Raw genomic sequence first — 22,695 nt, forward strand, 5'->3', positions numbered from 1 at the left:
CCTCGTGGAAATATTACAAATTCTTTGCATAACTCTGTCTTCAGCTAGTTCAATTATATGTATCACCCTTTGTCTGAATTTTATGTGGACTGTTACTTAAGCATTCAATGCTTATATATATATGTTTGTATGAAATATTTTTGTATCATTCTCTTTGTCAAGGATATTAATAATATGTTGAATGGCCATATAATATCTTATTTAGTTTGCTTCTTTGTTGAAAAATCTCGAATACTCAGATATCTCGAAGTTTTTAAACAGTCCCATCTAGTTCGAGATGACTGAAGTTTGACCGTATATACCTTTAAAGAATTGCATGCCATTGATGTTAAGACTTAATGAGATTTATGCACTCAGTAATTTGATACCAACTTGAAAATCATGCAATTAAATATTTTTTAAAATTATACATGTATGTGGAAATATACATGTGCATTAAATTGTATGAAATGAAAAACTCAATTTAAGATCACACATTATCTTTAACTGTTCTATTTACATGTATCTGGTATGTACAGATACATGAATGTATATAGATTTATTTTATTTGCTAATTTTTTTATAAAATACATTGTACATGCATGCATAAAAACATTTTCATTTTTTTTTTCAATGACAATTTTCCAAAAGTTGTAAGAAGACAATATGCATGTTCATTGAAAGAAAAATTAATTGTATAAGTTTACATATACATATGTATATAACTATATATATATATGTAGTGATGAATTCGAAGGATTTTTATTGACTCTAGTACATGTATCTGTATTATATATAACTGTATGTAGTGTTGAAGGTTTTTTTATTCACTCAAGTTGCTGTATTATTAATATTAGCAAACAGTTTCTACCAAATGGTATCGATAGTATATTTTTGTCAAAATTGAATATTCGATTTATGAAACTAGAGGGTCATTTTAGCTTCTTTTTTTGCCTCTTAACAAATTTCTGAATCATTTATTTAACCTAATTTGTAAAATTAATTTGTTGGGTTTTAGCTGTAAGCAATCATAGAAAAATTCAACTAGTATGTACTGTGATTAGAGAAGAACATGTACTGGTATATATAGATTTTGTAAGTTTCAAGATTGTTATAAAGACCACCTGTAATGTTGATCACCTCTTCAATGATTTCTTTTAACAAGTTTCATCAATATGCTTACATTGATTACCATATTTGTATTAAAATTATTCATGTTGTGTATTCTTGCCATTTGAAACCTAGATGTAAACATGCAATCTAATCTCTAGTCATTATAAATGTTATTATGATATAATTGGTTTTTTTTTTAAAGAATAAATTTGTTGTTTAATCAATTGATATTTTTTATTAATATATTCATTTTAAAATTGTATTTAGCATTACATTAATTGACTAATATAGTTTGTCATTATGAGAAAGGAATTTAAAACTTAATGTAAATTGTGAACCAAAACTGACTGAAGGTAATATTTTCACTGGTCGAAAGGCAGAAAAGGGTAGAAAATACTCCAAGTACAAGATTCACGATGACAAACTGCTGTCAAACATAAGATTATATAAAAGGATAAAAGATAAAATAAAAAGGTAACAAAAGACGACCTTTTTTTAAATAGAAAGGTAATCAATAGACATAAAAAGGTATAAAAGATGAATTAAAGATTGTTAAAGGTGATATTTTGTAATATATCACAAGGCAGATTGGGAGTATAGGCAATGCATATTAGATAACAAAAGGTTTTAAAAGTTGACAGAAGTAAATCTTTCAAAATAAGAAAGATGATAAAAGTCCAAACTGCATTAGTTGAAAAGGTGTTGAAAGATTGTTTTTCTTGAGTTAAAAGGTAATAAATGATAGCATTTCTATTTTTAAAAGATTTATAAAAGTGGGCCTTTTGGATATCTTTTTTATGCTCAAAAGTTGAACAAAATATTAACTTTTATACCTTTCCACAAAATATAAAAGATATTTAAAAGGTGTAAAAAGGTAAACAAAAGTTAGCCATTTGGTTATCTTTTGGATAAACAAAAGGCGATTTTTCGTGCAGTGTATATTGAAATTGTTGATCATGTTAAGATTTTCAAAGGGGTTCTGTAATAAAATATAAAAATATTTACCATTTAATGCTTTGTTATTCAATATGGTTAATAAATATATAATTATATATTATAACTTTGGTCCCAGGACAATTATTTGGACTTACAGGTTTAGAGTTTGATATAGGTTTATATCCCATATATAAACAATTGTTAAGGATCATTTTGAGAATTGTTAAGACTTTGGTCACAGGACAATTATTTGGACTTGCATGTTTAGAGTTTGATGTAGGTATATATCCCATATATAAACAATTGTTAAGGATCGTCTTGAGAACTGCAATACCCAACTTGTGATACGACTATAAATTCATCCTAAGGGACTAATGATTATAAAAATATGAATATTCAGGGGGAAAATGGATTTTATTTGTACAGTATCGACATGTTATAGTGCACATTGTCCAGATGGTTTGTAAAATGACTCAATTAAGCTGTTTTTATCATACCTATTGTTCCTCAGGTGAGCGATGTGGCCCATGGGCCTCTTGTTTATTTTAGTTTGTTTTTTTTAAATGCCTAATAATCATAATTACCATATAATAATCATATTAAAAAAGTTCTCTACTTTTTGCTTTATTTGGAATTTTATCACCAGGAGTATTTCATTGAGGCAGGTTCCAGACAAACATTTTTCTTTTGGTCCTAGCTTTGTAGTGGGATATATGTCTGTTTCATAAGAAATGATTTTATACGTTTTTCGTTTTGACAGGCTGATGGTAGATCACTGAGGATTCTCTTCCAAGGTGCAGGGGAAACGAGAAAGAAAGCAGCAGTGCCAAACAGCGACCAGAACAATTGGTGGGAAATAACGAAGAAAATAAATCGAGCTGTGGATCACAGTCAGTTCTCGTCTTGAGCAACGTACAAGAACTTCGGTCAGCATGTAAGAAGGCCAGACATGTGAAACTTTCAAGATCCAAAATGGATGTGTGGTGTACACCCTTTGTGAAAGAAGTTCAATGCTGCCAAAAACTTAGTAACATGGTTACATAGTCCTGCTTGGTGTGGTAAATCTCGAAGCATGGCTCTTTGCACAATGCCACATTGCATTGGCTACATTCGTACGATGTCTGCCGTCCTGGCCTTTTCTCCCTTCAGCTTGTCTGCACGCTTTGCTGCATACAATACAGAGTCTGCAGACAGTCTTGGTTGCAACTATTTTTCTTAAAAAGTGGCGACCACTAACCGTCTCCAGGGACGTGGAACTCTTTAAATAATATTTTTAAAGTTACTTTGTGACCAAAGCACATCTTTTGTAACTTAAATAAATGGCCAAGTATGTATGATAAAGGTATCATACAGTTACCAATAAAATTATTATTATTATATTGTTTGTGCATTTCAATGCATTAAACATTACCACCAGAGTTGCTGAGAAGCTCATGGATCAGTCTTCGACGAAACAGCCTGTGGTTTAGGGGAGTCTGATCTTCACAGTTGTCCATGTAAAGGACATATGCATTTGAAACTATGAGTGTCAAAATGTGAAAAAAGACTTTTTACCAGCATTTCAAAGTTTTGACAGTCAGCTTTGAAGCCGATACAACCATATCAAGCCTGTCCACTGCTCCAATGTTGCTGTTATACTGTGGTTTCATCAATATTCGTTGAATACCAATTTTCGTGGATTTCGTTGTTTAGTTGATCCACGAAATTAAATGTTCATCGAAGTGCAATTTCTATTAATATTTCGTATTGAAGGGTCATTGGCCACGAATTTACCTCTCCTTGAAACTGATTTTTAATTTTTCCACGAAAATTGATACCCTTGAATATTAATAAAACCACAGTATCTGTGAACCACAAGTGGCTTCACTTCCTCCTCATTTCTGTGATTTCTCTTTCCTGTGGTCACCAAGGTTGATTTTTCTACATTGCTTATTAGGTAAACAGGTTTAGCATCCTGGTATTTAGTAACACTAAGGGGGCCATTTGAAAGCACTTTCACCTCCCCTCTGTTCTCAAGATGGATCTGAAATTTATTTTATCCTTAAAAGGTTGCACGAACGTCAGTTAAAATATTCTTAGTTAAAACCGTAACTAGCTGTTAATTTTTTAATGGCAAGTTACATAACTAAGAGTTAATTTTGGGTTGCTCGAAATATGTTAAGTGTCTATTAGCTAACTAGGATTGAACAGAGCGAACTTAGTTAACTCATCGTTAAAGCCGTCTGCACGAGCGTTTACCCTACCGTCTGACAGTGACAATGGCGACTAAGCGAGACAGAAGCAGTAATTGGTCACTGTCATAAATCAGTATTTTGACTGAATATTTTGAGAAAAATGAAGATGTTTTGAAGGCAAAGCAAAGCAATTTAATTACTAATTCGCGGAAGATTGCAAAATGGGCAGAGGTGACCGAAATAATAAATGCAGTGGGTATTCAGCGGCGCACGGTTGACCGGGTAAAATTCAAGTGGGGTAACTTACAGCAAAGTGCCAAGAAAAGTTTCAGCGTTGCACGGAAACAGGCTAAACTCACTGGCGGAGGCCCTCCACCAAAGCCCCCAACCGCGGCTGAAGAGAAAATCATCGATATGATGAAAGATCGACCTAATTTCAGCGGCAATGTTGGGGGTTTCGAGTCCTCAATGCCCGTCACAACAGATATGACACAATGTGGGTTTTTGACCGATAACATAATACAAATCATTGAAATAAAACAATTATCAATTTTACTGGAAAATGTTACCGATGACTGAGATTGTATGGTTTGTTTACGTCTGACAAACACCTCACAATTGATGACGTCAATTATGGGTACACATTGAAATTACAGGGGATTCCCTGAATGCAGACATGCTTAAAACTTGTGATTAATACATATACCCTTACTTACCTTATATTACGTACTTGTACAAGGATGATACTTATATACTGTAACATGTTTCTTTCACCACAATGATATTCAAAGCTATCGTGTCCACATTCTCTTTTCTGTGCAAAAACACCTAACGTTATAACAAGCAATAACATAATCTATGCCTTGTTATTTAAAGTTTGGATTTCACAAATGTCAGTCCAACATATCCTTCATTAAATCACCTAAAAACTATAATACTTTCTATACATACATTACGTTTCTTTAACATACAAAGGTTGATACTCACATCACGCACCATTCAATAAAACCATCTGGGTTACCCCCCCCCCCCCCCCCCCCCCCCTCTACTTCATTTAAGAAAATGACGTCAATATTTGGTTGCAAAATAGGTTGTTTTTATATTTAATACATTATGCATTATTCTTTTTTCAGCCTTCATTTAAAGTAAAAACACACGTATCATCGTTTTTGAAAGACGTGTGTGTGTGGGGGGAACTAATCCAAAAAATCTTGAAAACCAAACAAAAAAAGGAAAAAAGATTACTTTACAAAATCCTGAAAACCCATATCCGTGGAAGGGGGGGGGGGGGGGGGAAGGTTACCTTTATCTTCAATTTTGCTGTGTATTTCTTTATTATCATTTCAATATTTTACATGGTCCCATAAAAATGGGGGGGGGGGGGGGGGACTCCATGTTAATTCAGTTTTTTTGTATGAAAATTTAAGAAAAATCTTTGCTGCGCAAAAATGTAGCGCCCCCCCCCCCCCCTCCCCGATGCTAGGTGCCTGCAAAATCTTTTATCAGTTTTTTTTCAATTTATTTATCAATTTTATCAATCGGTAACTGTGTTTGAAAATTAATCACTTACAGTCACGTACAATCAACTTAAAAAAGTGTAAAAAGTTAAATAAAGTGTTTTATATTTTGTATAATATTAAGGGTTATGTCTGATTATATTATGAACAGTTTTTTCCTTACTCTGAAAGTTGTAGCATTACTCTATTATTATAATTTTATAAACTTCTTTCTGTAGTAGTTTTAGAAGATGCTGAGTTAGATGCTTCCGGTACCTCTTCCTCTGTGGAATACGAAGAAAGTCCGCAGGCAACTGAAACCGAAGCTGTGGAAGCCGTTCCTGAAGTCGAAAATTTCGAGTGTGTTTCACGATTTTTTTATTTACTATTTTTCATTTCACATTATTGGAATTTTTTGTTGAAAAAATATATTGCTTGGCACAAAGAATCAAAACGTTCTTCATTAATTGATTGTAAAAGATGAATTGTGCAGATTTGACAAAATTAAACCCCTTATATAAAATACATACAAATGATTATAGTTGATGGAAAAAAATGATTTTTTAATGTTTTGATATATATTATGATATTTTCTTATGATATCGTACGTTTAAAAAAAATTGAAACATTTTTAGTGTTTGCTCCATCTGTTTCCTTTTTGTATTTAATAGCAATACCAATCAAATTGTAATACTTCCTTCTATGCACAATGCGGAAAAGGAATCAGAGTTGGGGACCAAGGCCTGCACTTTAAATGAACCCTCAGTATCGGATTCTCGACCCAAGAAACGAAAGAAAATTTCAATTGATGAATTGCAAAGAATGCAGTATGAGGTAACAAAATAAATCAAATTCTTGCATAAAATATTAAAGGAATCAACAATTTTATTGGTGGATTCAAAGAATATCAAAATAGTTTCCTACACAGATAAATACCGGCATGTTCTAAGCAGGTTTAATAATGATTTCATTTATTTAAGGTTTTATGTTGTCAAAAGACACACATCGAACTCAAGAATGTGAAGATTCAGAAGGACATTGAGCGGTCAGAACTTAAAACTAAAAACTTAAGGCTGCGGAATGCCAGGTATACCAATGAAATTGAGCTCTTAAAACAAAATCTTGCGCAAAATAAAAATGCCTTGCTTGCATTGCAAGCTTTATCTGATGAGTAAAAAAAATATGAATTAAAAAAAGTACACAGGTAATGTGTTAAAATGTAATTGTTTGTAGGTTTTTATTTTTATTTGTTACGTTAGAAATATGTTCTTGTTATGACGTTCCTGACTGCCCTGTCATCCTCCGGTCCTTGATAATTTTATTGCCCAGCGGCATTATCCTGTTGAGGATTACCATCCTCCATCTCTTCCTTTAAACTCAGTGCAATGTTGTGTAGAATTGCACAAGCGCCAATGATTCTACAGACTTTCGCGGGCTTCATTCTTATCTCATTATGCAACACATGAAATCTTCGTTTCCACCAACCAAACACCCTCTTGATCGTGTTGCGCGTGCGACAATGGGCCGAGTTATAGCCCTCCTGAGAGGCGTTCGATGGATGAAGATACGGTGTTAGCAGAAATCTTGAACAAGCATACCCGCTGTCACCTAGCAAATACCCATCGTCTACACCTCGATTATGATTTTCGAGGTATGCGCTGACTTCTGACGCCCGAAAAATGTGGCTGTCATGCGTACTACCAGGCCAGTGGGCATCAACATTATTGAATTTCCCTAAAGGAGAAAAAACACAATCTAATATCTTACAAAGTCATATCATAATATACTGACTTTTTCCATATAATATTGTTTCCTTAAAAACAGTTCAGAATTAAGCTTCAGTAATTATTGGAAATATATACTAGACTATAATCAAAATATTAAATTTTAAAGTGAATTACTATTCTACACACATCTTGTTGTCTTAAATTTTCGTTAAATAAGAATTTATTTATGACAAAATGAATATAAATTACATGCAGTGTACACTCAAATTAACACACCGTCATGAGAGCAGATTGCTTGCACATTTATGGAGTGCCATCCTTTCCTGTACACGTAAGTTGGTTTGTTGTCTGATGGTGCTTGTATTCTCACATGTGTACCATCGATACACCCAAAGACACCCGGGAACCCACCACGCAAATAGAAGTTCTCCTTTGATTTTTTAATTTCCTCTTGCGTAGGCCATTTTAAAAAATTGGTCTTTCTTGGTAAGCAGTGCATTTGTTACGTTTTTCACGGCTCGGCTCACCGTACTTTTATCATAGCCCATGGTGTCCCCTATCACTTCCATAAAACTCCCAGAAGCAAAGAAAGAAACGAAGTGCAAGCATCACCTGTAAGATGATCATGGTAATATTTCTTCACACAGAATAAAAATATGCTTTTGTAGAAAAAACTTTACAAACTCCAAAATTTAAGATCGATGTGTTAAGTTTCCGCACATTACATTGTTAGACTAGTCATAACAACAAATTTAATTTTTAAATAAATTTGTGGAAAGACACTACCAATTATATATCTGAAATTTTACCGCAGATCTTTTTATTATTGTCAGTCGAGAAATACGATTTTTAAAAATAATTTTTAGAGACGAATGGACTGCATAATCCGTGATATATTACGCATATTGGGGAAAATTAAACAAGAAAAAAGTGTGTTACAGCTCATTTTTTTTAAAATTTAAAATCAATTGAAAGGGGGGGGGGGGGGGGGGAGGCATGCCCTAAGTGTCTGTGATTTAAGAGGACTCGATGGTCGTGGCCAGTTAAAGAAGAACTCTATAAAAAATATAGGGAAATACACCACTTTAAAATGTGAATTATACGGATAATTTCTTTACACAACAATAGTCAAAATCTGTAAATTTAGGTAAATTTTGATAGTTCTTAATTTGTTGACCGCCCAGCCACCGTTACATTTCATTGTGTGTAGATTTTATTTATTTTTTTCGTTTCGTACTCAACTAAAGCTAGTAGAATGCAATACTATGGTTGATAAACAATCATAAGAAATCAGTTATTAAAAATATATAGAACACAACATGATTCATATGAGGTTTTCCGTCTGTAGTTCGAAAAGCCCAATTTTCATATAAGAAAAAAATTAGCGTACTTATTCAAGTACATCTAAGAAACTACTCGAACAGTTTGCCATGCGAACTTACATATCGTGGAGGAGTTTAACATGATTACTAATCGTTAATATCAATTCCCGTTCATACTTCATTATTTTGATTTTTAATGATCGGCATAACACATGTACATAAACATTACTTATCACGTTTTTATATCAATATTTTATACAACTTTTTTTCCAGGAGATTTCAGAATATTACAAAAAATTTATAGTAAAAATGCACAGGCGTTATATGTATTTTTCTAGTAGTAAAAATGAACACCCTCTATCTATCAGGTAAATGGTATAAATTTCTACCTTATATTTACATGGTTTTGAAATTTTGAGAAAACGTATAATATCAGGATCCCGTGAAAAAAATAAAGGGCAGAAAAAAGTAAAACAAAATAGCATACATACATGCAAATACATCCTATATATATATATATATATATATATATATATATATATATATATATATATATATATATATATATATATATATATATATATATGTTTAGAAGAAATGTACTATACACATATTGCATTACTTGTAGCTCTCTAAAACAATTTTTAAGACATACAGTTTGTACTTTTTTAATTCAATGAGAGAAAGAGAGAGAGGGGAGAGGGTATTTCGTAAACATGTAACATGTTATGAGAAAGAAATAGATATACCCGTATGACATACCTGCGTTTCAACGGCAATTGACTGGCTTCTTTTAGTAGCTCTTTGTAGGTCATCACGCAGCGGTTTGCGATAAATATAATTGATTCTCGTTTGAAACGAAACCTGGATCGGAGTTGATCGTCACTTAAATCGTTCATCTCTATTCTCTGCCTGTATACACTCTTTTCTTCCAGCAAACAAATTACCAAACAACAACAAGTTCGCCATTTTGATTTTAATGCTCAGTTAAATATTTAAAGTACCTATGTGACCTGCGTTAAATCTGTAAGTTAAATTAGATACATAACTAACCTTTAACAGCTTGTTCACTTTTTAGCAACCCGTTTAACTCGCCGTTAATTTTAACGTCACGTTAACGGCTAGTTAAATTTAACTGACGTTCGTGCAACCGAATCCTGCACTTTATGAATTATTGTAGATAGAGGTGAGGTCAGTATTCAGAATAGTAAATCATTATGATTGATATAATACAGTCAAACTTCGTTATCTCTAACTAGATAGGACTGTTTCAAAATTTCGAGATATCAATTTGAAAGTACTTCAAGATATTGAGAGTAGAATACTTAAAAAAATAAGTAGTTGGGACTTACAAATCACTTCGACAAATCCATTGTATTCGAGATATCAGTGCTTGAGATAAGTTTAACTGTAACTATGTTAATGTTTATGGAGTCTTGAAACTGAGCCGAGGAGGTTTTGATATTAGGTATCATAAGCTGCATATTGTACATCATAATTTTAAGTGATGAATTATATATATTTAAAAGAATAAACAGATATATTTTTTTTTAAGGTCATAAATTTCAATTGTAAATTGAAGATCAATTCAAGAGTCCTTGATACATTCTACTTTTCCTATGCATGACTGGAAAGTGATTACAATTCATGTATTTTAAAACTGCGTATCAATAAATAAAGGGTCCTCCCAACACCTGGGAGAAGTTCTGAATGCAAACTCATTCTTCTAAATTATTTAAGGTACTCCACTACACCAAGACTTCTACTTTTTAAGACACTACATACATCACAAGATGGCGATTTAAATGTTTTGTTAAACTGTTTGTATCAATCGATCCAGATGTATATCGGCATAGCTCAGTTGTAAAGTATCAGACTTGTGAACCGCAGGTCATGAGTTCAAATCCACCTTGGGCTTTTGTTTATGTTTCATAAATGAAATTTTTGAAAATACCATTTTTTTTTAATATCTAACATTGCACACATTTCACCTATTTGATATATACTTCTTATCCATCATGCTTTCTATCATAATCAAGTAACTTCCTGCTAATTTGAGAAACTATTTCAGGGTGTAGTGAGGCACCTTAAAGATATGGATTTTTAGCATGTCTTTAATTTCAAAAGACCAAAATATCTTTCAATTTAAAATTTTACCACTCTTCCTGAAAATAAAAGTCCCTTCAGTATTCAATCTCAGGACCTGCGGGTTGGTGGACAAAAGCTAAACCCGCAATAGAGACACCAAATTTTAGTGATATAAATGTTTCTCAATGGGTGTAAATGGCCATGTTGAGACAATTACTGTTATAAAAAGTAGAAGTCACAGTGTGTCGAGGATCCTTAAACTATATTTTCGGTTTATTTTTTAACCATATCAGATCAATAGAGCCTAAAAAAAATGTTTAAGAGGAAATGAGTCTATACAATATATGAAAGTAGAATGCTACAATGACTAGTTGAACATAGCTTGGGGACCTTTTTAATCTCTTGAGGTATCCCACGACGATTAGGACGAACTGTGCCAGTGGCACCAACTCCAAGACACCATAGATCCATGAATAGCTGTGGACTCGAATAATAGTTGTCGCAGTACAGAATGTGTCCACAAGCATAATGGTTCCGTTAAAGTGACATAACTAAGTCGTAAGTCGCACCTTTGTCACTGGGGGTACTGAAGTTTTCCATGTGTACAACTTAAATTTCAAACAATACCCATTTTCAGCATCACAAAGTATGTAAGCTGTAAGCCCATACTTGTCTGGCTTATCTGGACTGTACACCCGGAAGTGTAGATTTCCTCTCCAAGGAACCATAAATTTTAATGGGGCTGATACACTGTGTTAATCCTTGGAAGAATCAAGTGAGGAAAAATATATATATGATATCAGCATCTAATGTATACAGGGAAATATTTCGCCCTTTTTTTTTTGCCCTTTTCACCTTTGTTGTCAGCAAATTTAAAACTGGATGAATTCTGATGTCTCATAATATCAGAATATCTCTCTTTAAACACAACTGTGTATGGACGAACTCAATACGAGGGAAACTGTTTCCAAGTGTAGTAGGGCAAAAAATTACAAGGGGGAAAAATAACCCTGCATTCAGTATTTCAGCAACCGTATTGCTTTGATTTAACCATTTTTATCTACCAGTACGGCAAAAATATATAAATGTTTATGATTATCTATTTATTATACAAATAATAGTGGTAACAGAAATTTTGGACAAAATAAAGAACTGGTCTGGACAAATATAGAGACAGATAGACAAGGTCATTCTTAAAAATCCCAAATTTCATTTCTGGTTGGTATAATAAATAATGTTTTGTATCATCAGACTTTTTACATGCAAAACATTCTTTTACCTGTCCAAAACCTTTTGTTACAAGGGACCAAGTTTAAAGAGAGGATCATAGCCCTTATTTCCACGGGGCACAAATTCTGAATTGTCATTTAGATGCAAGAAAGTCATCAATGACAAAAACCTGTCCCTTGGCATGACGCTTGGAAAAAATGATATTGTAGTGAGCGGATCGGTTGTCCAGTACTCCTTGATGTCTAGCTGATGGACAAGTCCCATCAGCATGAGGAATGACATAAATTGCTTCATTTCTGAGGGATTTGTTTCATGCCATTCATGAAACATACTGCATGGTTACAATTGAGCAGATCTCAAGAACTGTTGTGCATAAGATTGGTCTGTTGTGCAAGAAATTCAAAATCATCGTCATTAAAAATAGTTCAAAATATTGTTGAGGTGACCCTTTGTTGTGAATTGTTTGTTTCAATCCAGGAGTTTTTGTATAGTCAAGGGATGGGGGTTCCCTGTCTCCTGCCACCCAATTGTCTGCATCTATAAAGTTTTCTATTGGCCTACTCACTGTAATGTCATCTACATCAAAACCCTCAAATTCAAAATCACTGTCCTCATCTGCTGCAAACTCATTCAAAAAGTCTTTGAATTTTCTAGTTAAAAATCGAAATTTCTAGTTAATTCAGTTAATTAAATTATCTTCTGCTCAGCACGTTCAGAAGATAAGTATTTACGTATGCATAGCAACATTATAGTAGCAACACTTTCAACATTTTTGCTGTGTTCATACTAAATTTAACAAATATTGTCATAAATAACAGCTTTTCAATTAAAATAGTACAAAAAATAATGAAAAAGATCTGAGAGTTCTAATTAAACCTTTATTTTAAAACATTGGTAACATGTAAATAAATTGAGTTTTCTCCCTGATGTCTCGCGCGATAATGTTTATGATTATCCTGAAGGCACATGTCCTACTTACAGTAAAATGAAACAATCACATGTACACACAGTATTCCAAAACAATAAATCACTTTGAAGTTATCTTTTTTAGCGAGGATATTGCGAATGAACACTGATAATCGATAGAGAAACCGGCAGCTTTCGTTTTCACCGGAAGAAATACGCAAGGTTAAGTTCAATGTAAGTAAGGTCCATGTTTTTGCTTTTCTTCTTTTAAACCCCCACCCCCCCCCCCCCCCCCCCCCGCAAACGAAGTTTGGGGGGGGGGTATATAGGAATCACCTTGTCCGTCTGTCTGTCCATCTGTCTGTGCAATCGTGTCCGGTCCATATCTTTCTTATGGAGAAACATTGGAAGTTTTCACTTCACCCAAAGATAGCTTATGACCTAAGGGTGTGTCATGACCTTGACCCAAGGTCATTTGGGCAAGGTCACTGGCCAAAAAAAATACAAAATTGGTGTCCGGTCCATATCTTTCTTATGGAGAGGTATTGGAAGTTCTTACTTCACACAAAGATTGCTTATGACCTAAGGGTGTGTCATTACCTTGACCCAAGGTCATTTAAGCAAGGTGAAGGTCACTGGCAGAAAAAATACAAAAGTTCGTGTCCAGTTCATATCTTTCTTATGGATTGTTCTTGGAAGTTCTTACTTCATACAAAGATTGCTTATGATCTATGGGTGGGTCATGACCTTGACCCAAGGTCATTCGGGCAAGGTCAAGGTCACTGGCAGAAAAAGTGCAAAAATGTGTGTCCGGTCCATATCTTTCTTATGGAGAAACATTGGAAGTTCTTAATTTACACAAAAATTGCTTATGACCTAAGGGTGTGTCATGACCTTGATCAAAGGTCATTTGGGCAAGGTCAAGGTTGTTGGGAAAAATAGTGCAAAATTTGTGTCCGGTCATTTTCTTTCTTATGGAGAAGCATTAAATGTTCTCACTTCACACAAATATTGCTTATGACGAAAGGGTGTGTCATGACCTTGACCAAAGGTTTTCTGGGGAAAGGTCAAAGTCACTGGCAGAAATAGTGCAAAATTTGTGTCCGGTCATTATCTTTCTTATGGAGAAGCATTGAATGTTCTCACTTCACACAAATATTGCTTATGACGAAAGGGTGTGTCATGACCTTGACCAAAGGTCATTTGGGGAAAGGTCAAAGTCACTGGCAGAAATAGTGCAAAATTTGTGTCCGGTCATTATCTTTCTTATGGAGAAGCATTGAATGTTCTTACTTCACACAAATATTGCTTACATTGTATGACCAACAGTTTTAAAAATAATAGAGCAGTTGTTATTTATAGAAAATGGACGGTGATAGATTCATCCAATATTGTCTATATGTGGAAAAATACACGCATTATGATTTTTATTTTAGCGGGGGATATCTCACAGTACCTCTAGTTTTTATTGTACATTAACTAAATTAATCTTATACATTTTTATCAAAAAAATATTTTCTCTTAATTATATATGTTATTGAATTTGTTTTCTTTGATACAAGTTAAGATTGACCGATTGTTTTCAAGATTAACAATGGCGCGGAATTTTCCTATTCCCAACTTTTAACGTATATCCTTTAAAAAATTAGGCTTATATCTTCATATTTAAACAAAAATCATTTATTATCTCTAATTTTATTCATTCACAAGCAAAACACTCAATCGTTGTTTTTTTTTATTTGAGGTTACAGAGACGAAGTTCTGATTATTTTTTTATCAAACCCAACATGTTGGGTTACCACACGAGAACGTCGACTATTCCAAACCCAATATGTTGGGTCGCCGCACACAAAGGGTTAAAAACTAAATGCCTGGTTATGATGTCCATAAGGCACTCTACCAAAATTGTGAAATTCATGACCTCTGGGTCAGGAGTTCAGGCTCTAGGGTTTGGCCAATATGGCCATATTGTAAAAATGTTTTAAATCTTAAAAAAATATTCTTCTCTACTCCCACACATGTGGGCAAAAACAAACTGAACACATGGTTATGATGTCAACTCACTCCTCTACCTAAATTGTGAAATTCATGGCCCCTAGGTCAGGGGTTCAGGACATGAAGTGGGAGGGGGGCAACATGGCAATATAGTGTTAATGCATATCATGTTCAAAAATTTTCTTCTCTTTTCTCCCGCATCTGTATGAAAAACAGACTTATAATTATGTTTACCAGGAAGTCCTCTTCTGAAATTGTAATTTTCATGTCCCCTGGAATATGGGTTTTGACTCTAGGGCAGGGCTAAAATAGATGTATAGGTGTCAATGCATATAATGTTTAAAATTATCTTCTTTACTCCCACTCACCTGAAAGGAAAACTGAATTCATGATTTTGTAGACCAGATCTTTAAGTTTTCGCCAAAATGATAGGTTTCATAGTTCTTTTTGAAAGAGCTGAGGCAAGGAGGTGGTCGTCATTACCAAGTTATAATTTTTCTACTCCAGAATGAAACCTTATTAATTAAATGCATATATGAGACTCCTCGACAAGTTTGTACATGGGTTATATGCTACTCAGGTGAGCGTTAAGGCCAACTGGTCTCTTGTTTGTCTATGCAACGCAGCTTTGTTCAGAGATAGCCTGTGGTTGCACAAAATCATTTATGAAAATGTTGGTTTAATACTGTAAACGTATTACATTTGACTGTGTATTCTATTCTAGCTTTTTTTGGGCGAAAAACGGCGTCCACTAAATCAAATACATCGCCAGATATAAAATATATAAGTAGATAAACAGGTACATTCAGACCTGTGCTAAATCAAATCCACGCTAACTTGTTGAAAAATCATATTCCTCCAAATATCGTACACGCTAAATATAATACATTTAGAGTATAAAAAAAATTAAATGTTTAAGTGAGATAAATATAATTTTGTTTCTTTGTATTGTAATCATTTTTAACAAACAAAAAGTATTTTAAATCATCTGCCTATAAGAACAAAGTTTTTCATTAATTACTAAAGTGTTACACAATTGTTGTTTTTTAAAATTTGATTTACTCTAAGTTTCAATAAATTAATATTTTTTTTCTGTCCAAAAATTTTGCTTTAGGATCCAGTTATAATGAGATGCACATTGTATTGTATTGTACACATTTTCGTCTATATATCTCGGCAGATTTTTGATGTAATGCAAACACTTTAGATCTTTTCTATTTAAATATTAACATGGGAAGCACAAAACAAATGATTCGCAACTGTTCTTTTGACGCACCATTTTTTTTGGTAGGTTATTGGTTTGAAGGAGCATCAGCTGAAATGATTGTGTAATCATTTAGGACACACAAGCAAAGTGCACGAGACTCATTATAGAGCCACTTCTGGTCTCATTGAAAGGGTATAAATAGCAAAACTTCTACTTTTACAGGAGATTAATATAGCTGGACAATTTGCTGGTCAAGACTTGTCAGAAATTCAGTTCGAAGGTTGGTTATTTTCTCAAGAATTTACTTCTAGAGGGTTATTATTTTTTTCTCACCCTTCAACACTTGCAAATGAATTTGCCTAGTTTTGACTTTATCCAAATACAGTCTTCTCAGAATGTTCTCGACCTGTTCTGCACACAAAATGACAATTGTTTCAAAATTGGGGGTACCAGTAGTGTACTTGTACTGCTTGTGTAAGATCTCAGAATGGTTGTCTATATACACTTGTTGTTTTTAAGGTTTTCTTATTTTAGATATTCTGGTAAAAGATGACGGAAAAGCAACAGATGATGGTAAGTTAATACAAATGCTAGTATAATATAACATCCAATAGAAGCTTTATTTCATCCCTCTCCCCCTCCTATAATGAAAGTAGTTCAACTCTAAAAAATGATCAAACTATGAAACTGAAACACCGACCCTTTCAGCTCCTGCAGTGCAGTGGCATTCCCTTTTACATAATATTTAGCAGCAGAGGAGGAAGCAGGTTTTCTTGAACCTCTTGATGTTTCCTGCATAAGAGTTGTCATATGCCTGAGTCCCTTACTGCTAAAACTCAGTGGTTTTTTTCGTTTATTTTTTCTCCTTGTTTTTTGTTTGTTTTTACCCTACCTGAAATCACTTGGCACCTCTAACAATATTTCTTAAATAATCTGGAGATGCTGTCTTTTCCTTACGCTCCTAGTCTGAAAAAAATTGGTTGCTTATGCAATACTATCAGTGCTTATTATTTCTCAAGTACTACTACATATAAGCCAAGTAATTTACAATTTTTTTAATGAAAACCACAGGTCAATTTAAAGACAGCCTAAATAAACCATTTCTAACCAAAATTTTCGAAAAGACTTTATGACTTTGAATGTTTAGTGTACGCTTTGGATGGTACTGATGGGTGTCTTGTAAGAGCGAAGTTTTTCAGATCTCAAAAAAAGAATGAGACCCCTCATGATGTGGAGGTTTTTATAATTAACATCATTAAATATATACAGTTTCAAATTTAAGTAAGCATATCTGTATATTTTAAACAGTAACAGTGGGAAAAAAACTGCTTTATAAGTTTCTGTCATTTCTAACTAGCAAAAATACAATTATTTTTTCAAACTTTGACAATAATATATATGATATGATTCACAGGTAGTAATAAAGAAGGGGCCAGTATTTGGAAGGGAAGACAGCAAATGCTCCTGTGCCATTGGTACCTCGGGATCATGTGGACACATTGTGGGCCTTCTTTATTCTTCAGCCCACATGAAAGCGTCCACCCTTAAGGCGGTTCCTACAGATATTGCCAAGACATCCTTGCCTCAAACTTGGCATATTCCGAGAGGTATATACAATTTATTATTACCTAGATCTGCACCCCTCCCCCTTTCAAAAACAATTGTTGAAATAATTAAAAAATGATATATAAATAAAATTATATATACAAGTATATACCTACATGTAACATGCACTATCTTAATATGGATATAAATATTTTAAATCAATTTGTGTAAGATTTGATAATGTACATGTATATACTATTTATTCACAATTTTAGGGGAGAAGATCGGCGGAAGTGCCTCCACTGATGTCACAGTAATGGGATATTCTCCCAGCAACACCAGGAAACCAACCAAGGGAATAAAGTCTACATTGTATAATCCCGTCAACACCGAGTGCCTACCACTGGAGGAACTGTGTTCTACCCTTTCAAACATTGATAAATCTTGCCTTTTTTTGTCAGTGGTAGATCCAGAACACCAACAGAAAGATGTCGACACAAAGTTTGGAAATTTCCCAAAGGGATCTTCTTTAGCAACACAACAGAAACTTCACAGTGACTACATGCTGAACATCATGGATGCTGAAGACTTTCCACCTTTACCGGTGAGGAATGTCATGCGTAATAGTGTTTCTGTAGTGTTAGTCCACAGTCGAACATTGAAACTGCAGTCGCTCTCAATCTCTGAGGTCCAGGCCAGCGAGATAGAAGAAGCCACCCGACTACAATCAGAGGACCCAAAGTGGCACAAGATTCGTCAGGATCGTATAACTGCTTCGGTAGCAGGTGACATCGTCCGCAGAAGAAAAGGTAAATATATTAGCATGATACAATAAAACGAACTTTAAAAATAATTGGCAATTTATTGTGCAATGGTTAAATATGTATGAAGAAAAAAATAACATCTCTGTATCTTTTCCATCAAAATGCTAATATTATCTATGTATGCGGTATAATAATGCTGAACTGTACACTGCAATTACTTTTCATAGATCCTGAACCACTTGTTGCTAGACTAAAGACAAGCCGCAAGGTACTGACATCTGCCATGAAACATGGGTTAGCATGCGAAGCTACTGCTGCTCTAGCTTATGTTCAGGTAAATAATGTACCAACAACACTAAATTCATAAAATATTTTTCTTTACCAATTTTGTGTTAACCTTTCATAATCATAATTTGTTTTCATTAAAGGGAATGGATGAGGAGGTAAACATATATCCATGTGGTGTTGTGATTAGCCCATGGTCACCTTGGTTAGCGGCCACCCCAGACAGGAAAGTGTTCTGCCCTTCCCTGGATCCTCCTCATGGTTTGCTTGAAATCAAGTGTCCAGTCAATTCATTAGCTGATTGTGTTTACCTGTCTAAGGATGAAAATGGTTACCATCTGAAAGAAACACACAAATACTTCCACCAGATTATGACACAGTTAGGAGTAACTGGGCTGAAGTGGTGTCACTTCTTTGTGTGGACACCTGAGGAGTCACATTTGAAACTGCTCCGTTTTGATGCTGACATCTGGCAGGAAATGAAGGAAAAAATGGATCTGTTCTTTTTTAATCATTTTTTAATTTGAATGCATGAACATGAAATAAATTTCAATTCTTTTCACCATCAATAAGTACATTTTTGGTACAGTCAGTGTTTTAATAATTGTTATTAACTATGTATTTTCAAAAACTCTGAAAAAATTACTACTTATTCATAAAAGAAACTTATTAATGGTGGATTGATTTTGCAATTCAATGCTTAATAAATCTTTTCTTTGTTAATGAAAAAGGGTAACCACACACATTTCAAAGAAAATACTGGATTTCCATAGCCAGAGTACATTTTAATGCATATTTCATTCAGAATTGTGATGTATCTATCAAAAATTTGATAAATCTCTGTAGACAATTTAAGAATTTATGCCCACTTTTTAACCAAAGGCCCTCTGAAGAGTGTCAGCAAGTTTGCAACAGTCCAAATCTGATTTATTGTCTCAACCATGCTAAGTGGAATAACACCATCAAAAATATGAAACTCTTTGACACGACGAATATGGCGCTCAATGTGTATTCTAAGCTTAGCTATAGCTTGAGTCTCCTCAACCTCTTGCAGAATAAATTGCACCTGACTTAATAGAAAAGGTGGGGTATTGATACTTATCCCAGTCCCCTCTAAAACTGTGTTCAGTACAAACCCCATGTCTGCCATAATGGAGTCCCCCTGGTCAAGTAAATTTAACAGACCACTAAGCTTAGTAATCTCTACATCAGATATGCAGCCAGTGTAGAGACTTGAAACAAAGGTAAGAGCACCATGAGGTGCTATTCCAACCAGTCCCTTCCATGTGTGCGTACTTTTGTATGAGGAATAAAATTTAGAACCAAGCACTAAGGAGGAGGGTTTCTCAGTTTTGATTTCCGTACAATCGATTATAACTCGTGTTGTGGTGTACAGAGTCCTAAAGCAATCCGGCCTTTTCCTATCAACCTGTTCTCGAGATGGCCAAATATTAATACTGCCAAGAGCAAAATACAAAAAATTTGCCCAGGTAATGATTTTTCTGCTTACTGTTGAAACATGACAATTAAATCGAACAGCAAGATCTTGCGCCATCATACCACATTTGCGGCGGCACAAAAACATGAAGAATTCATCAATAAGAAGCATATTTCTTTGCCTACCAGTCAGATTTGGGTTAGCGATAGCTGACATTTTAAAATAATGACTTGTCATGGAGGTAGCTGCTGGCTTAATAATTCAAAAACAGTGGTAAAAACTGAAAATGTCATAAAACCAGTGTAGAACATAATCATTGAATCATCTTTAGAAAATCTCTCAACCCCAAATCTTTCTATGGCAAGCCTCTGCTGAAGTCTTTCAATGTTTTCATTCCGTTCTTTGATCATACTTTCTAGCATCTGGATTCTCTCTTTGTCTGAAGTTACAGCCACATTAGCTTCTGCCAATGGACAGCTAAAAATTCAAATGTTGAAAATACTAAATCTAACTTTCTAATATTATGTGATACTTACATTACAGGCATTTTTCATATCTTGGACTGATGTTCCAGCATCAGCCCTTCAGAGAATGAGTCGTCCAGCGACCATCACATTTGGTGATAAGTAAATCATCAAAAATGTTATATTACAGTTGCAAACTGATTTTCTATTTCACAGCTTGACAACTGAATATTATTTTGACAATGATTTAAAACTAATGATCCAGCATCATTGCATTCTGACCAGCAGAACACCTAAAAAACTTAACCTTAATATTCAATTTATCAGCATATTACAAATTGATCAAATTGAATATTTGCACAGTTCAGTTCATTAAATCATAACTTATCCTTGATATGAAAGATTTAATATTTTCCATTTATACCTCTGTATAAATTTTGTACATATAATATTACAAAATATACTTGCTATTGATCTCATAGCCAGTAAATAGGTATATAATTATAATATCCCACACAGAAAGATGGATATTATAAAATGTATTATAATTAATTTACTCAATGAGTTACCTGTTTACATGGGGTAACCAATTAGATGAACCTAGCTCTTCGTCATTGTCGGTTGCATCATCATAAGTTTCTGGAGGAGTGGAGTTTTAATGATCGGTCTCCTTTGGGTTGACTCCTTGCTCCAGTTAAATAACGATGGAACACTGCTTGGTCTGAGAGTTTTGCTCACTGGAGTCCATTTAAAATCTTCTTTTTTGAAGTGTCTCGAACAAACAACAGCTTCTTATGAAATCTAAGTTTAATAAATAATGTAATACTGTAGGGGTTCAAAAAATTGAGACAAAATGTTATACTCTTCGTCCTGCCCAGTCTGATTATCCATTCCCTTTTCATTCCTTTCAGTTGTAGATGTTATAATTTGTAAACATTAGATATTATATATGGGTCTACTTCCTAGAAATATCCATAAAATATTCAGAATGTTTGTTGTGGTTTATTTTTTTTATAATAGTAACATTGTTTTATCTAGAAAAAATAGTCCAACCGTGTTGAGGCTACGCTAGAACATTTTATCTATGTTTAATCATGTGACAAGAGTAACGCTACATGTACTGGATTCACTACATGCATGCAGGTTCCGGTTAAATCTATTTTATAAAGATGTTACTCGTATCTTTATGTGCATATCAGGATAGATACGAGGCAAGTTGGACATCAAATCACGATAAGCTGGTGTAAATATGTGTGACCTAGATTGTACAGTGTTGTAAACAAAGTTATTTCACCATTAAACCTTACGTTAAAAAGTGGCCCTGGATCCCTTCTGATAGCATGAATCCATGATTTTCGGAGTTCATCATTGATGGGGATTTTGTGGAACGATAACTCCGGGTTTAAACGACCGTTGCCAGTACACTGAGGCACGCAACAATGTCGATCGTTCTTCCCTTGCGTTGCAGCCGCCATTGTTGTGCTTTAATCGATCAACCGACCTTAGCCTCGTTTTGAAATCAAACGCGGGGCTTATGAATATTCTTTGAGAATGGAGTATAGTTATAATTTTTGCATATTTTTCTGGTTTGTTACCTGAACTTCTAATGTTCATTAAGAATTGGAAAAGTTACAAATATGTATGATACAAATTAATATAATGATAAAATCTACATGTCAATAATATCAAAAGAGTGGACATGAGCTCCAGATACCTTTGCTTGTACCTTGAATGGCAGCTTTGTGATAAGGTATTCTTCGAGGTCAGCAGTTCCTTCTAGAAATTCCTCTTTCCTAAGGCCCAGACCAAAGAAAGTTCGAACTTAATGTGATTCAATCCCGTCATTTCATCCCTTGCACAAATCTCCACCTCTTCATCTTAAATAGCAAGGGCATCAACGGTTCTAAATTACAAAAGAAAAAACTTACAATAATTATCCGTACGTGTAAGACTATCGAAACCTTTCTTCTGCTAACCATGGTCAGCACAAACAGTCATACCGGATCTGGATGTGGGCATGTATTTC

At 34.1% G+C, this 22,695-nt stretch overlaps 1 protein-coding gene across 1 annotated transcript; it reads left to right on the top strand.

Annotated features, from left to right (window-relative positions):
• Positions 1 to 16,196: 16,196 nt before the first annotated feature.
• On the top strand, positions 16,197 to 19,320 carry LOC117685225 (uncharacterized). Its single transcript, XM_034459536.2, has 8 exons — positions 16,197 to 16,253; positions 16,396 to 16,453; positions 16,708 to 16,746; positions 17,321 to 17,409; positions 17,588 to 17,780; positions 17,994 to 18,527; positions 18,710 to 18,816; positions 18,911 to 19,320. Exons 1-8 carry the CDS (start codon positions 16,197 to 16,199, stop codon positions 19,292 to 19,294), a joined length of 1,461 nt encoding a protein of 486 aa, XP_034315427.2. The 3' UTR covers positions 19,295 to 19,320.
• Positions 19,321 to 22,695: the final 3,375 nt, after the last annotated feature.

Source organism: Magallana gigas, chromosome 1, assembly GCF_963853765.1.
Source record: "Magallana gigas chromosome 1, xbMagGiga1.1, whole genome shotgun sequence".
NCBI lineage: Eukaryota > Metazoa > Mollusca > Bivalvia > Ostreida > Ostreidae > Magallana > Magallana gigas.

What these genes read in the sequence shown, in the direction of transcription:
- LOC117685225 (XM_034459536.2), top strand. Translation starts at nt 16,197, where the DNA reads ATGGGAAGCACAAAACAAATGATTCGCAACTGTTCTTTTGACGCACCA. An exon ending in TTGACGCACCATTTTTTTTG is followed by an intron (nt 16,254 to 16,395) that starts GTAGGTTATTGG and finishes CTACTTTTACAG; the next exon opens with GAGATTAATATAGCTGGACA. An exon ending in GTCAGAAATTCAGTTCGAAG is followed by an intron (nt 16,454 to 16,707) that starts GTTGGTTATTTT and finishes TTCTTATTTTAG; the next exon opens with ATATTCTGGTAAAAGATGAC.